This window comes from Diadema setosum, chromosome 5, assembly GCF_964275005.1.
Source record: "Diadema setosum chromosome 5, eeDiaSeto1, whole genome shotgun sequence".
NCBI lineage: Eukaryota > Metazoa > Echinodermata > Echinoidea > Diadematoida > Diadematidae > Diadema > Diadema setosum.
The window spans coordinates 42,928,127-42,943,855 of record NC_092689.1 but is presented as its reverse complement, the minus strand read 5'-3'; the positions used below and the strand labels follow the sequence as shown (position 1 = coordinate 42,943,855).

Genomic DNA, 15,729 nt, shown 5'->3' with positions numbered 1-15,729 from the left:
ATCGCAACTGCTAAATCTATAATTTTTAACAAACATGCCGGGAAAAGGGGAACCAGCGTGGAACCGAACCTGTCATCTATAGAGGGAGACAAACTGAAGAAAACTCACACCTCAACCCTCACCCATCTGCTCCCTTGCTGCCATCATGAACCTAATCCATGCTTTCATCCTGAACATTCTCAAGAGCTACATTTCTGCTGCTTGAATTCTGCAGTCCAGGGATTCATGCAATGTCCACCTCTCACAGCCGTACAATACGGCAGACCGTCCACTACACTTCCGAACCCGAATTTTAGTGGTCATGTTTAAGGTTTCTCTTTGCTATAATACAACTCTCATTTTGGTGAATGTCTCCTTTACAAGTGCAATTTGTTAACTTGCTTCACGCATCACTCTTTCCATCCGAGGTGATCAAACCTCAAAGGTAAGCAGAATTTGTCACTTTGTTTTTTAGCTTCTCTCCACTGATGTACCCTCCCTTCTTGATTCTGCCTTGCATTCTACACCTAATTTTTCACTTTCGAAGAATAGTTTACTCAGGAGTGCTTGCAACTCATCCGTGGCACCCTGCTGTTCGCTGTCTGGACAGTACTGTACTACAAGAACCTTTTCAGGACTTCCTTCTTCTTCTACAGGAGTCCTTTTCAGGACTACACTTTTAATCATTATTCATTATCTCCCACAGCTTTTTCCCTACAGGAGTCCTTTCTACGATTCAACACCTCCCCCTAGTTTTCTCTCGCTTCGTTTCGTGATTAACACTTTATGTAGGCCCTGCATCGTTCAGAATTTCACACGTTCATCACTTCTCTCTCTTATCATTATGATCTTTTTTAAGCTATCGTCTTCTCCCTCTCCTGTCTGATTTATCTTTCTTCCCCCACCGACTTCTAAACCTTAATCTGATTCTCACTCTATTCTTCCTTACAACTCTCCCTATCACATATTCTCCCGTCTCCACAAGTGCAACCTCCACATTCAGCTCACCGCTGCCCTTCGACTCTCACTACTTGCCTTCCTTACACTCTCCTTCTGTCACATCCCTCCTCCACTTTCCTCATTCTAGGCTCTTCTTTTGTCAAGCCACGGTCCCTAAAAGGACTACGTACATATGGTGTTGCACTGCAAACTTCTCTTCCTCATTCACATCACCATGCTAACTTTCAAACAACACATAGACAGTTAATCATAGCACACAATAACATGTGAAAATTCAAGAAGTATCAGAGGGCAAAAGCAAGTAATAGGCATCCCCCATTAAAATCTACTTGACCATCTAAATCTCACACCTTCACTTCTGTGTTGCTCCAGTTCCAATAAAATCAAAAAAAAAAAAAAAAAAGTGTATGAAACAAGGCTTTGCTACCTTCCCTCCTGGTCGCCTCATTACTTTCAAAGAAGTCATAGAAAGGCAGACAATACAACACAAGTTATCTTGAGAAGAGATATGTCAAAATTAGACATTTTTAATTTACGTTTGAAGACAATTTTAGGCCTGACCTAAAAATCACTTTCTTTGATTCTCTCCTCAGTCTACGTCCATGAATTTCAAATCTATTCAATAATTGATGCAATATTTATACATTTTACACACACGAATACATATACACACAATATGGACTTGCTACACAGGGCTGAACGGTTTTACATATCAACTCACCGAGTGAAACAATGAATTCAATAGTTTGATCAAATCAAATTGAGAGAAATTCGTACATATTCAGCATAAATCTACAATATCCTGCTAGTCATTTTCTACTAAATCTACATGCTTTTTCTATGTCATACAATTTACAAATTTATCTTCTAATCTCAAATTTACACAATTTCATTTCACATTATTTCATTAAAACACATTCTAGAATTGCCTGTTAAAAGCACGATGGCTGATTGTAAAATTCCAGTTAAAATTGAAGTTCTCATGCTGAGCAGCTTTGATCTTAAAAATTGATGAAAAAAAAAAATGAAGCGAAACAGCCATCCCTATTCCACTTCTTTAAAACACATTGCATGCTAAGTTGCACAAGAACAAGGCAATTCTACGTATTTTCATTTGACACTTTCCAAAACATACTTTCATTTGCAATATACATGACACAATGTATAAACTTTTTTTGTGTGTCATTTCTCACACATGCTACTTTTTCAATGATCCACAGCCAATGTACTTGACAGAGATAATCTCCAACCATAGTCACTCTCGTTTATCCTTTTCTTTTGTATAACAATTAATCACACTTTGAAAAACGGAACAGCAAACACAAACCCACAGACACAGCAGAGCACAGAGCTATATGTAATGCACTATCACATAAAAAATAAATAAAAAACGGAACCATTCACACGGTCCCAAACAAAAATCAGTCAAAAGGAAGGAAAACATATCACTATGTTTTGTGATTCACATTTTAACCAAATTAATTCACATTGGAATATATACCAGTAAAAACAGAAGTGGAAATCACCTTAAGTTAAGGAAAACATGGCAGATAATGGGAGCAGCTGTGCTAGCAGCTAGCACAAATAGTCTCAATCACATCAATGATTGGTATATGCTCATACTAAAAAACCAGAGCCACTGATGAATTCACTACCTGTGTCTGAAGTAGGCAGCATTAGCATTCTTAGAGCTGAAAGTAAGAATGAAAAGCTTAGACAGTGTGTGGAATGAAATAATGGCCACACAGCTAACTACAGAGACAAGCCTGTCTCTGTAATATCACCAACTAGCCATCAATTATTCTGGTATTCCTGAGAGGTAGGTGTTGTTGTACATGATTAATTTTCACATTGCCTTACAATTATTATAGTGTTTAGTTTACCTTCTGAGCCAAGCCCAAAAAAAAAAAAAAAAAAAAAAAAATTAAGAGAGAAAAACATTACAGGACACTCAACTTGATAACATTTCTACCCATTTGAACCAACAAGAGAACTTATCCAAAGGCCAGCTTCTAAAACTCATACCATCTTTTTTTTTTTTAACTCACTTGATCAAAACTAATACACAAAACAATCATTTGTGCACATCTTTAAGCAATCATTCCCAAGTTCATTTATCACAAACTCAACTTTCCAGCACTACTTTCAAACATGAGATCAAAATTGGTCTACTGAAGACTTCCATACCTTCCCCCTTAAGATTTAAATATCTTAAAACTTTACACAATAAATAAACAGAATATGACTTGCCGTACAATTCATATTCCAAATAAACCTGGGCTGGCTAAAGTGAGTCCTGAGGATCTGACAACACTCGGGATTAATGCAGCTAGCTTCCCCACACAAAATCATCTGTTTGTGTGCTGTCCCTTGAGTATTCAAAATATGCCTAAAAAACACACAAATTTCAATCACATAATTTGAATTCTTCAACCATCTCCTTAGGTAAATGCAGCATGAGTTGTGTTTGACAATACCTGGTTAAGCAGAAGATTATTAGATACAGCATACACAAGATGCTTACTCACTGAAATTTTTTTCTTTTCCCCAAGGAACATTGATCAAACTAAGCAGGGAAAGTTGATATACTTTGTAAAGATCGAAGTGAACTACCTCTTCTCTTCAAGGCAGCCATCAAAAACACTTGCCAGAGTTCAAGAAGGAGTTGCATGACCGAAAGTGAAAAGACGTCAAAGGCTGACACCTCGGAGAGGTCATCTGTTACAACCAGCTCAAAATATATTTGCAGCCAAGAATGTATTCAAACAGGGCTTGTTCAATCTGAAACAAACTGTCTATATTGCAACTAGGACTTCCAAAGAATGTCCTGAAAATATCCGTAACTCACCTACTACTTCCACGGCAGGTTGTGAGAGAGCTGATCTACACACACTTTATGGGCAGATTTTTAAAAACCATCTATCCAATCACTATACACCCCATTGCTATTTTTTTAAGGGTTCTGCTACTAAATTTTCACAAATACACACATTTCAGTAAGCAGTTACACTAAGACACATAAAATAAATCCCATGAAGGCTCGCGTGATACACTCGAGTATATTAAATAGAACAGCACTATACAATATCTAGTTTTGCATTGTCCGAAACTATGATACATCCATTTAAAAAAAAAAAGAAGAAAATCTATCAAGTGTGACGCTAGGGTGATTTGTACAGTAAAAACACTAAGGTTGAGACCGGATAAAAATCACACCGAAAAAGCACCTTACGTCATTTGACAAACTACTTCTACTTCATTGCTTCACAAAAATAAAATCTAACTCTATCATTAGAGTATGCTGTCATATAAAAAGTTTGGTCCCTGTTCACTTCGACTATCTTGTGGTGTAAAAAGAAAGCAACTAGTGGGAGGATACAAGTGTGAACATGCTCTGATGCATATAATCAATTATGCAACAATATCACATATTCTGTTGAAAAATTGTAAATGATGCTGCAGCTTCATATTGATATCTAAGACGTCATATCACTGTTTTGAAGTCTTGGGGTGCAGTGAAGTGAAGTGTACGAAAAAGAGTTATGACAGAGATCTGTCTTACGCACGTGAGAAATCAAAATTGGTTAGAAGGCAAAAGGCACGTTTACACTGCACAATATTGAATGTGGCTTTTGGAATGGCACAATGTAAACAACTGAACAAAGCATCGAAAGCTAAACTCCATTTTGATACAGCAGTTGAGAAGAAACGCTGGGGGAAGAATGTTCCTTTACATGATTGGTTATAGGACCACCTATGTGAACTCTGTTTGAAGACAGCTTGCAAATCACATCCTGAGAAGTGGCATAGCTAGAATGGTGCATGAGAAAACTACTAATATGAATGTGTCTGTTGTGAGGGACCTTGCACCAAGACTTGCGCATCACCAGAGGGGATACTAACACCTGTCTACACATCAAACCCACTTTTGGTATGGTCCTGTTACAGTGGGGAAAGCATAAGATGCAAGAGTCACGGTGCTGTTAGTGAAGGGAGTTACAGCACACTTTGTGGGCACTTTGGGCAGCTCAACCTCCGTCTTCTTCTTCTTGGCAGATTCTTTATTTGAATCGTCAGTAGAAGCTGGCCGCTTCTTTTTGCCTTTGCCTGACGGGGTGCCAGGCGATTCTCCATTTTCTTGCTCCAGGGAGCGAGCCGCCATTTTCTTCTCATACAGCTCCAGACCATGGTTCTTAAAAGTCATCCGCTTGTGCTGGTAAAAGACAAGGCTAATTCGTGTGGGGCGCTGGCGGCAAGGGTTGAGAAGTGACGTGGTGGCATGAAGCTCACGCTTGGCGCACTCAAACAGCACCGAGCCATGGGTGAGGGCAACCGCTACCCCTCCAATGGTTGGGTCTTCAAAACACTTTTCACTGTCAGAGAAATACTCCTCCTCAGTCCTGGCTGGGGGTGGGGTATGTGCAGCATCCTGCAGACTTGGGGCAGTATGAGGCAAGTCATGTTTCAGGTCCTTGCTGTCATGAGAATTCATTCTCTCAGGATGAGGGTGGCTGTCAGACTTGCTCTTTGACTGCTTCCCATCAGAGCCTTTGAAATGGGGATGGACTGGCTTAGTACTTGGAGTGTCGTCCCTGAACACATACGGATCTCTGGGATCTCCTGGCCGGATTGATTTGTCAACAGGTGCAGGCGACTTTTGAGGTGTCTTGGAGGATTCAGGATGATGGCTACTGCTGCTACTGTGAGGATGATGAGCAGGGCTGGGTGCTTTCTTAGGACTGTCCTGGAATATGGGCGGTCGCCATATCCCATCCTTGTGCGAGGAGCCGTGAGAGCTACCATGGGATGGTGGAGCAGAGGGTAAGGAGGAGGAGGATGGAGATGGATGATGGGGCTGTGGGTGATGCTGGTCCTGACGGATCCCATTCAGGGTTGGTGAAGGATATTTTGAGGATTCTGCAGGAGTGTGTGAGGCTTCCCTGCTTGCTTCCCTCCCACCAGGGGACATCATGTGAGGGCTAAGGAAAGGACTATAGAGGCCTTCTAGGCGTGCCTTGTTGAGTAGTGCAGGATCTGGCTTGATGTCAGGGTACTGAGGAAATTGCATATAAGGATTTGCTGATTGTCCACTGTATGGATCCTGACCGAAGGGTGTCACAAACCGTGCAAGTGCAGCTGGATTGTTTTGAAGCTGTTCTCTTATCATGATATCTGCCATGGCAGGATGAACGTAGCCAGGGGGCATGAAGCGGGAGTAGTGGGCATACATGTGGGCCAGCTCTGGCGGCATACTTCCGCCAGGAGTCAACATCTCGCGATGCAAGCCGTTCATCATCATCAGGGCGTGGGACTCGGGGCGCATCCCCATCAAACCTGGAGGGATCTCCACACCGGGCCACTGGGCACGTAGGGCCTCCAGGCTCTGTTGGTAATGAGGCCACATCTGCATGGTCTGAGGATTCAAGTGTGGGGGCACTGGCTGCTCCACCTTGGGAATTCCGTGGGTTCCTCCTCCTAGCTCCTTCTGAGCTGCTGCTGCTCGCTTCTCGTTCTCCCTCTCCCTTTCTCGTTCCTTTTCGCGCTCGCGCTCCTTCTCCCGCTCCCGCTCCTTCTCGAGCTCCCTCTGAGCCTGGGCAGCAGCAGCTGCAGCGGCTTTGGCTCGGCCAGGGCTAGAATTGCTGGAAGAGTTCCTAGATTTCATAGCTCCTTTCGGCACTACTGGCTCCCCACCATGCAGCCTCATTTTGTGGTGGTAGTGTGTGAGAACTTCTATAGTTCCATTGCGTACTTTATTCTGCTGCCCCTCAGCACTGCCAAATTCATCGGTACTGTCTAGGTAGTAGAGTGGTAAGACATGCAGCTGCTCATCTCCTGGGTCAGGTCGCTTACTCCTAATCTCATCTTTGGTTAATGTGACCACCTGTGAACAGACCAAGAATGAAAGGCACTAGCAGTGAGCAACACACCATGTGTCTTCAACGGGAAATGCTAACAAGATTTGACAAGTACAAGGAAATTTCATGGAACAAGTAGGATGTAATCGATACGTAGGGTCAAACTTTGAAACTCTTTCTGAGCATATTGCACTGTTATTTAATGCATTTTGTAGACAAAAACTTAATTTTGTGTGCTTTCAACTTTTGCAAAAGTTTCATGCATGCAAAAATTTGTGGTTTTACAGTATCTAATCAGGCAGAGTAGTGCATCACCCACTGGCATTTCAGTTTCTTATAAGCTGTCTATTAACTGGTTTGAAAAATAGTGCTGTTGTCTATCCTCTTTGTATTTTTGAACACCAGTCCACTACAACACTGTGTATTAATCACAAAATGTTGGACACCAATATCAAGATTGACTGTAGAGTTCTGCAGCCACAAGGCAGCAATACTCACCACTGTGCATCCATTGTTCATGTTGTGCTGGTCCTTGTGGGCGTGTGCACAGAAGTCCATGCAGGCCGTCACTCCAGCGAAAGGCCTCCCCTGCTGCTTCCCCAGTCGGCACTCAATGGCCTCCTCCTCAAAGGCTATCTGGTTGTTGAAGGACTCTGGGGCCAGGCGCTTGTAGAGAGGACTCAGGTCTGTGGCAAGGTTCTGGAAGCGCTCAGACAATACCTCCTCCTGAAGAAGAAACCAAGAATCACATAATGACATACCTATTAAACTAAGTCCACATTTCTCTCACTTTTCTGAAATACTCTGTGTAGATGGAAATGGTAGATGAACGTATTATATCAATTCTTTCTGTCTCCACTGGCTGCCACTCTATCAGCAAATCCACTTCAAGATCTTACTTTAAGTTTATAAAAGACTCTCAATAATGCTGGTCCATCATACCTATAAATACCCATAAATAACTAAATGCCGAGGAAGGTCTGCCCATCACAGGTGAGGGACACATTTTGCTTGAACTTCAAAGATGTTTGATTTTCTAATCGGAGAAACATCACCAATCTCTTGATGGAGTGTCTTCAGACTACTGTAAAAGTGGATATTTTTGCATGATTAATTTTTTGCGCTACGCTGGGTAAGAAGAGTTTCGCTTGTTTTTAATTCCTTCGATTCAAAATGAATATCAACTACTGGAACATAAGGCAGGCAAAAATATTGGTGTGCTTTAATTTTCATTCTAGTTTCTGGTTGCATGAAATGCAAGGGAATTTCAACAATGCGAAAATTTCCACTTTTACAGTAACCCATTAGTAACTGAAGCCACCGAAACCACCTGTCTTATTACTCCCTAAAAGGCCAGAAACCACCTGTCTGCTCTTTTTAAGTCTTATACTTTACCACTTTTACTGTTTTCATATAGAATATATAATTATGTAATTTGAAAGAGGTCAAAGGTTAACAAAAGTATGCCAGAATTACTCCTGTGACACTCCAATCTCTCAGTAAAGGCTTGATAGGCTTTCAAATAAACATAACTTATAATACGAAGAAATTAACATTACTTATACAAGATAAAAATAAACATGCAGTGAGCTATTTTACATAATTTAGAAAATAATCACAGTAATAGTAATATTGCTGTACCTTCTAGGGAACAATAGGCCATTATGTACGGAATCTTTAGTTGCTTAAGGATCAACGCAACAAAAAGAAACAGAGATGGGTATGAGGGGATACTCGGGAGAAAGATTGGAAGAAAGGAAACTAAATGAGGTAACTTAGACTATATATACACAAAAAGGGGGAAAAGGGACACATAAAAATCACACACCATGTCAGGGTTAGATTCCAGCAACTTGAATTTCTTTGGTGTCCGGCTGCGTGCAAACTTGCAGGTGTTGTAGTACATGGACCAGGAGCAGCCGAAAGAGAAAGAGGCACCACAGGTGTCTGGGCTGAACCCTTGACAAGCACATGTTTTCCTGCAGGCAGAGAGGGAGATAGTGGAGAGAAATGAGACACTGATGGAATACAGAGAGGTGGCAAAACTCTGATTATCAACAAGTAAATTTAAGTTCGGTGCTAGTTGCGGGTGTTAGTGCCATCTCAACACTAGCACTGGCGATACAACTGAACTTAAAAATCAGTCGGTGTTGGCAGGTTTGGTGTTGGTGTTAGCATTGTTATGTGCAAGACCCACATTCACATCCATAAAAGATACACATTGTACATGCTTAGTCTATACTGACGTAATGGTCACCTGTGGGATGTACAAGAACACTCCTGTAGACATGGCTATATAAATTTGAACCTGGGAGAAAAATTAAGATCGTTGTAGATTGGAGAAGATATGAAATTCATGGCATTTTAATCAGTCTCCCATATTATGTGCCTAAAACTAAACAGTCACGACCACATCTTAAGTATATTACTTGAACCGAACATCATTACTTTTTTGGTTGTGCAATTCCAGTCCAATCCACAAACTTTGCAGTGGCGTGAAGACAAGGCTAGGCACTGTTGATTGATAACTGTGATTGGTATCATTTGCACTGGTCTGACCTCTGGTGTTGGAGCTTGATTTAAGGCAATTTCTTGGGAGATAGCATTAACATTAGCACCGAACTTGAAATCACCCAATGTCCTTTGTCTTGATATTCCATTTTAGAGTGATATCCTCACCTCACTCTTATTCTTTCAAGTAAGATGTATCCAGATTTTACTCACACAGCACACATCCTTTATCATCATGACACCTCCCCAAAACATATTTATAATTCATCCCAGTTTAGCATCTTGGAGATGCACGAGGGATTACCTCATCAAGTATCATAGTGATCACCTCTCTTCATCTCCGTCTACCGAGAGTTAAACGATACATTTAATCATGGTCTTTGGTTTAGATTCGTCATAAATTACATTGACCCTTGCCCTGGTTTCTATCAACGAAAGCTTTTACACACCACCACAAGTCAAACAAAAGATATTTCCTTCTCCAACTTGGAGAACATGCTGCAAATTTTGAATGATTAATGGATATAGAAACTTGATGCTGTAGTAAAGTGGAATTTGTCCCAACATACCATGATGTATAATATAGCTGGTGTTAATCATTTTGACCGAGACTTACATGAATTTGTTGACAATAAAGAGGTTGACACTTGAGAATCTGTAAGTTTATATTTGCTTTTGCATTAAATGTGGTCCTAGATACCATTGCTTAGTATCAGTCTAGTTGTGAGAGAAGGAAGTTTTGCTTTTGCCTACTCCATAATCATGTCAAAATTATGAAGCTGAACATCCTGTTTCCTCTACTATGGAGAAAGTGCTGAAATTGATGACTCTTCATGTTTCCCTATGCTTGGAAGGTTTTTATATCTCTCTCTATATTTTCCTGCAGTGTACGGATCCACATTGCTTCATCATCAGGGAGCGTCCTGACAGAACTACTTGGAACTGACATCATGGTGAGCACTTGTGTGCTCAGTCACAACTCATGCACATAAAAGATCCCTCTTCATTTATTCATCGCAAAGAGCAGGGTGTTTAACCCGATGAAATGGTCACGCTTTATATCCAACTGGACCCCATGGAAGACCGGCTATTGCAGCTGAATATGGGCTATCCAGCCATCTCCTCAGATGGAAATGAAACAAACAAACTCACTCCTCGTTGGTTCCACATCGCCTGACAGTGGGAATGGCACCATTAGGCAGTGTTGTCCTCAGCAGATCATAGGTGTCATCGGCAACGTGGCTGTCCACACCCTCCCAAGCTACGATGGCGTTGACGATGTAGGCAGTGTCACAGCGGTGTCCTGGTCGATGTCGAACCAGGACCAGGATCTTCTCTTCGCTGCTCGACCTCCTAATTATCTACATATGGAACAGAACATAAAATTTCATTGTGACTTAAACATCCCTGTCACAGTCAGTACACAAGACTGTTAACCTTTCTGTTGAAATTTAAATGACCACATTATCTGGAGCTCGCTATTAACAAAAATTTGAATGAAAGTGATAACATCAACACGAGAGCTTTACTTGCATTTGAAGGAGGCATATAAATCCTTTGGTTTTATTCATGCAGTGTAAAAGAGACCCTTTATGAGGAAATTGCAAGTCTCTCAAATGCAATACAAACCATTATACACATGTCCCTACTCCCCACCCCCCCCCCCCAAAAATAAAAGGTGATAAAAGCAAGCAGTGGGTCATCACTTATTCCTTACAACACATGGACAACACTCTCTCACACAGAGAGAGGGCCTAATTCACATCTGTCTCTTGTACATTCTGGCTGAAGTAGGTTCAGACTGTCACAAGACATGCCACATAAGCTGCCTTAAAAGCCACCTCTACCACAGTCTGCATACAAGACACCTATGTAGAGCATTATCAGGAGCTGTATTTGCCAGACTGCCCGGGTGAATCTCAGGCAGAATTTCCGAATGACTGCCACTGAAAGAACTGATAGGTTCCCCACCAGACACTTGAATCTATAGAAAATTGTAACAAAAGGATTCTGAAGCGCTCAGCTGAATGAAATGCCATACATGGATGCCCCATGAGGAGGCGTGTCTGTGTGACAGGGCATGACCAATCAAATATTTACTTTGTTATGTCTATTGGTGTGTGTGTGTGTGTGTTTGTGTGTGTGTGTGTGTGTGTGTCTGTGTGTGTCTGTTTGTGTGTCCTTTTTTCTTGTATGTTGCTTTCTTTCTATTCAACCCCTTTAACGCTGCAAAACAGACAAGGGACAAAAAACTGGAAAAATGTGTATGATACAATTAGAATATGTAGAGCGGAACAAATTAACAACCAAAAAGTGATCTAAAATGTTACAGAAATTCCCACATAATAAAGTCATGTTGCAGAAACTCTTCTGACAAATACTTCCTGAAGTGAGTTGAACCAATTTTCAGCTGCACAATGAGTGAGTTGCAAGATTGACTGCCTATTCATAGGCTGCAACCTCGCTCCCACACAATCACAGTACTCATCAAAGAGGAAACTTCATTTTTTGCACTGGACCTGATTCAACCGAATATCTCTTGGCTATAATTCCACAGATGAGAGCAGAGATTGCAACCTCAAGCATCTCTTACACAGGAGATTCTTCTGCCTGGATGGACCCTCTAGCAAACTGGAGACTCTGATTGTGTGAAGATGTGCACAATATTTTGTGCGGAACACACTTCACAAGCATGGAGTGTGACGTCCCTTGTGGCTGGGGTCCATGGTCCAAGCTCTAGGGTTACAGATGCTTTCTGGTGCTGTCTTAAAGCCTTATTTTGGAACATATGTGACATCACTAAATGAAGCATATGCAATCTACTGATAAGATCATGAATATTTGAAGTGTTTGAATTTAGTATAAATTCTATGTTTTAAAGAGGTAGTTGGTAAAGAAAAATGTAAATTTTAAGTGGGAGAAAATGCATTTTCAGCGCAAAGACACGCAGCTGAAGCGGGAGAAATTCAACCTCAAGCAGGAGAGCGAGAGATTTTGCAAAAATGGCCTCAAGGTAGAAGAGTTGGAGTCTCTGTGAGAGGATGTACATATTCTGATATCTAACAAAAGTGCTTGTGTGTTCTACTTTTTGCACTAGTTTAAGAGGATGAAATTGATGATATTGAACACAATGAGAAACATTACAATTTTAAAGGGAGATGTCATGTCGCTTACCCATTTTGCTATAGGGCATCCTGTAGAGCTCTTTCCCTCCTTCCCAGAGAACACCACCTTCTCAATCCTCACCTGAGTACCATGGTAAGAACTCCTGTCAAAGTAAGAACATATTTAAAACATGATATTTGCTTAAAGCAGAATAATATCACATAGAAAAGCTGTTGGAGGCAATGGCAGACCTTATCATACACTGTGCAGGAAATAGTATGAATGATTGTAGATTTTCTCACCCTAAGGCATATTTGAAAAAATTCTTCACAGGAATTAATCATTGGCATTCTTTGTTTTTGACTACATTGTTATAGGGAAAGTATTTATTTCTTGTATAATGCTATTATTAAGAAGTTTAGAATATTTTTTTTTTGTGCTTTTTGATTCAGTTCTTATTTTTCCTTAGAGCTTTAGCTGACACTGTGCATATTTTCACAGGAATTCATCATTGGCATTCTTTGATCTAGACCACATTGGAATAGGGAAAATATATCTCTTGTACAATGTCATTATAAAATGTACAATAATTTTTTTTTTTTTGATCCAGCTCTTATCATTTTCCTTAGAGCTTTAGCTAACACTGAAGAACTATCAGATAATTATCTCAAATGATAACATAGTCTCAGTGCCAGAACTTGCACTGGAACGCTCAATAGGATTTTTCATTATCTAATACAAGTGAATAAGTCGATGGCACATCTTAATCCTGCACATTGCTTACATGAAAATCTCTAAGGTGATATTTAACCCGTTGAGGACGAACTGATTTTGTTATAGCATGCATTTTCCATAGACACCTGCCCGAGTATACTCGGGACTAGTCTTCAACGGGTTAATGTAACCACCTCACCTTTTCTCAATAAGCTCACGGATGGCTGGCAGGTTTGGTCCATAGCCCAGGTGAGTGTAGTAAGGTGCATCATCCATATCATTCTCTGAAGGAACAAGAACATACAGACAAGGAAAAAAAATATTGTTACCAAATTGTTACCAAATTGAGACCAAATTGAGAAAACAGCAACTGTGTTAAAAAAAAAAAACAACTTTACATTTGAAAGAAATCATTAAACAGCACTTCTCTTCTTTTTCTTTTCATTTTATTTAATCTTACTTAATTTTATTTATTTACTTTTTGTTTGGGGGGGGGGGGGAGGGCATTGGGTGTGGAGGATTCATGATGCATTATTCCAGTTACCAAACCAAAATTGTTTATAATTCTTCATTTCTATAATGATGTCGCATTCATGCAATGCTCCTTTTTCAATAACACATACAATCTAAGAAATGACTCTTTGAATTATCCTGTGCCATAAGCAAGTCTTTGAATACTGCCAAATTAAGTCCATCATCTCTGTACATCATGAGAACACAATGGAGGATGTAGGCGACCTACCGAGACAGCCACAGTCGGGGGCCTCAATGCGAGCATCCTCCGACAACAGCTGCATGTGTCTCTTCTCCGGGGTGTCCAGCTCAGGCTTGCTTGGCCTTGGTGGAGTCTGCAAGCCTTTCTCCAGCTTTTGTCTCTCCAAGAGGGAGTCCACAGTGGGCGGGGTCGGGTGCAGCGTGGTACCTTTGCCCCCCTCTCCCTTGTCCCCTGTGCCTCCCTGAATGGCCTGGATGGAGCTGGTGCCATGCGAGCCCATGGACAGGGCCCCTTTAGAGGGCGTCGGCCGCCCATCAGACTTCTGCATCAGGGTCGGCAGCATGATATTGCTGTATGGGCTGGGGGGCATTTGCCGGGCTAGCTTCTGCACCTCGGCCCTAGCTGCCACCCCATCCGGATGGACAGGGTCCAGAGGGTTGAAGGGAATCTTAGATGAACTAGATGTTGATAATGATGAAATAGATGATGGAAGAGATGAATCTGCAGTCAGTCTAGGAGCTGTGCTGGGTTTTGGATCAATGCCCTCTTTCTTGACAACCTGTGGGAGAGGTCCCAGCATCATGGTACTGATGGAGGGCTTGGCCTGACTTGATGAATTACTTGCAGTCAGTTTATTCGTTTTGTCAGGTACTGTGGTGCTTAGTGAGAGTAAAGATTCTGCAGCATCGACCGGTGAGAGAGACTTCTTTTCTGGGGGTGGAATTGACGTTGTTGGGAGACTACTACCTGATGTGGGCTCTTTCTTGATGTTGATATGGTTATTGAGGTCAGGTTTATGGGGTAGGGATTGATGATGGGGATGATGGGGGAAGCCAGGGGGTGGAATGCCTCTAAGTGCCATGGCGGCATGGGGTTCTCCCGGCTTCTGCTGCTGGAGCATCTTCTCGTAATAGTGGTGCCTCTCTACCAGCTCCCTTGCCATTGCTGGTGGTGTGTTTGCTGGTATGTGAGGCTTGCTACTGCTGTCCGGTGTGGGGGAGAAGGCAGAGAGACCTTGCTCTTTGCTGTCAGTCCCCTTCACACTTTTTGGCTCTCCTAGAGTCTTGGGAGGGGGTCCATCCTTCCTGGTAGGCTCTGGTCCTTGCTTCATGGACTCCTCCACCTTCAGCTGCTGTTGCTGCTGGCTGAGGTGGTGGTTCTGGAGATGGGGGTATGCATCAGAGTAGCCATTCATCAGCTGGGGTGGTGGAGGAGCACTTGGGGCCGGTGGGTTCCACTGCATGATGGGACCATTCTTGCCAGGCACCTGTGGTCTTGTGGCTTCGGGAGGTGGCGGTGGCCCACCTGGTACATACGCTGCTTTCGGCATGGTCTGCCCATCAGTAGAACTCTGTAAGATACAAAGACAAAAACAAAAACAAATTGGTGAGAAAATGTGGGTACTATGGGGGAGTGTTGTGTGAAGATATTCAGAGAATAACAGACAATATTTGTGAAATTCTATGAATCTGATGTGAAAGCCAAACCTGAAGAGAATGACATGCACCTCTTACTTGAATGTTGCATATCTGACACATAAACTGTGAATAAATACATGTATATATATATATGCACACAATGTATGACTATTTGAAAAAACAACAACATCAAAGTAAAATTCATTTTGTGTTGATGTGCTTGGCTCAGGTTGAGGTACTGAATGCAATTATTGGAAATTGTAAATGTCTGCATGTATAACATGTACTTGGCATTACACGTGAATTATGGATTTCCCTGTAATCATTATGAGTTTGGGGTGGGGGGGGGGAGGATGTTTTTACTCTATTTTGCTTGCTTTGTCAGCCATCACACCAACAGCATAACAGATTGCACTGTGCACAGTCTCTTAAAACAAACAAATGAATTCTGCCTGGCAACAGAGCACGTCTG

The 15,729-nt window shown here is 41.7% G+C and overlaps 1 protein-coding gene across 1 annotated transcript in view; it reads right to left on the bottom strand.

Annotated features, from left to right (window-relative positions):
- Window positions 1-1,439: 1,439 nt before the first annotated feature.
- The window catches only part of LOC140228726 (uncharacterized), a 61,345-nt gene continuing 47,055 nt past the window's right edge, over window positions 1,440-15,729 (bottom strand). Inside the window, exons 4-10 of the mRNA XM_072309007.1 lie at window positions 13,867-15,190; window positions 13,324-13,408; window positions 12,480-12,573; window positions 10,458-10,666; window positions 8,623-8,773; window positions 7,293-7,520; window positions 1,440-6,820 (exon numbers count right to left, since the gene is read on the bottom strand). Coding sequence (XP_072165108.1) covers window positions 4,856-6,820; window positions 7,293-7,520; window positions 8,623-8,773; window positions 10,458-10,666; window positions 12,480-12,573; window positions 13,324-13,408; window positions 13,867-15,190 — 4,056 coding nt within the window. The 3' untranslated portion in view covers window positions 1,440-4,855. The remainder of the gene's footprint in view (window positions 6,821-7,292; window positions 7,521-8,622; window positions 8,774-10,457; window positions 10,667-12,479; window positions 12,574-13,323; window positions 13,409-13,866; window positions 15,191-15,729) is intronic.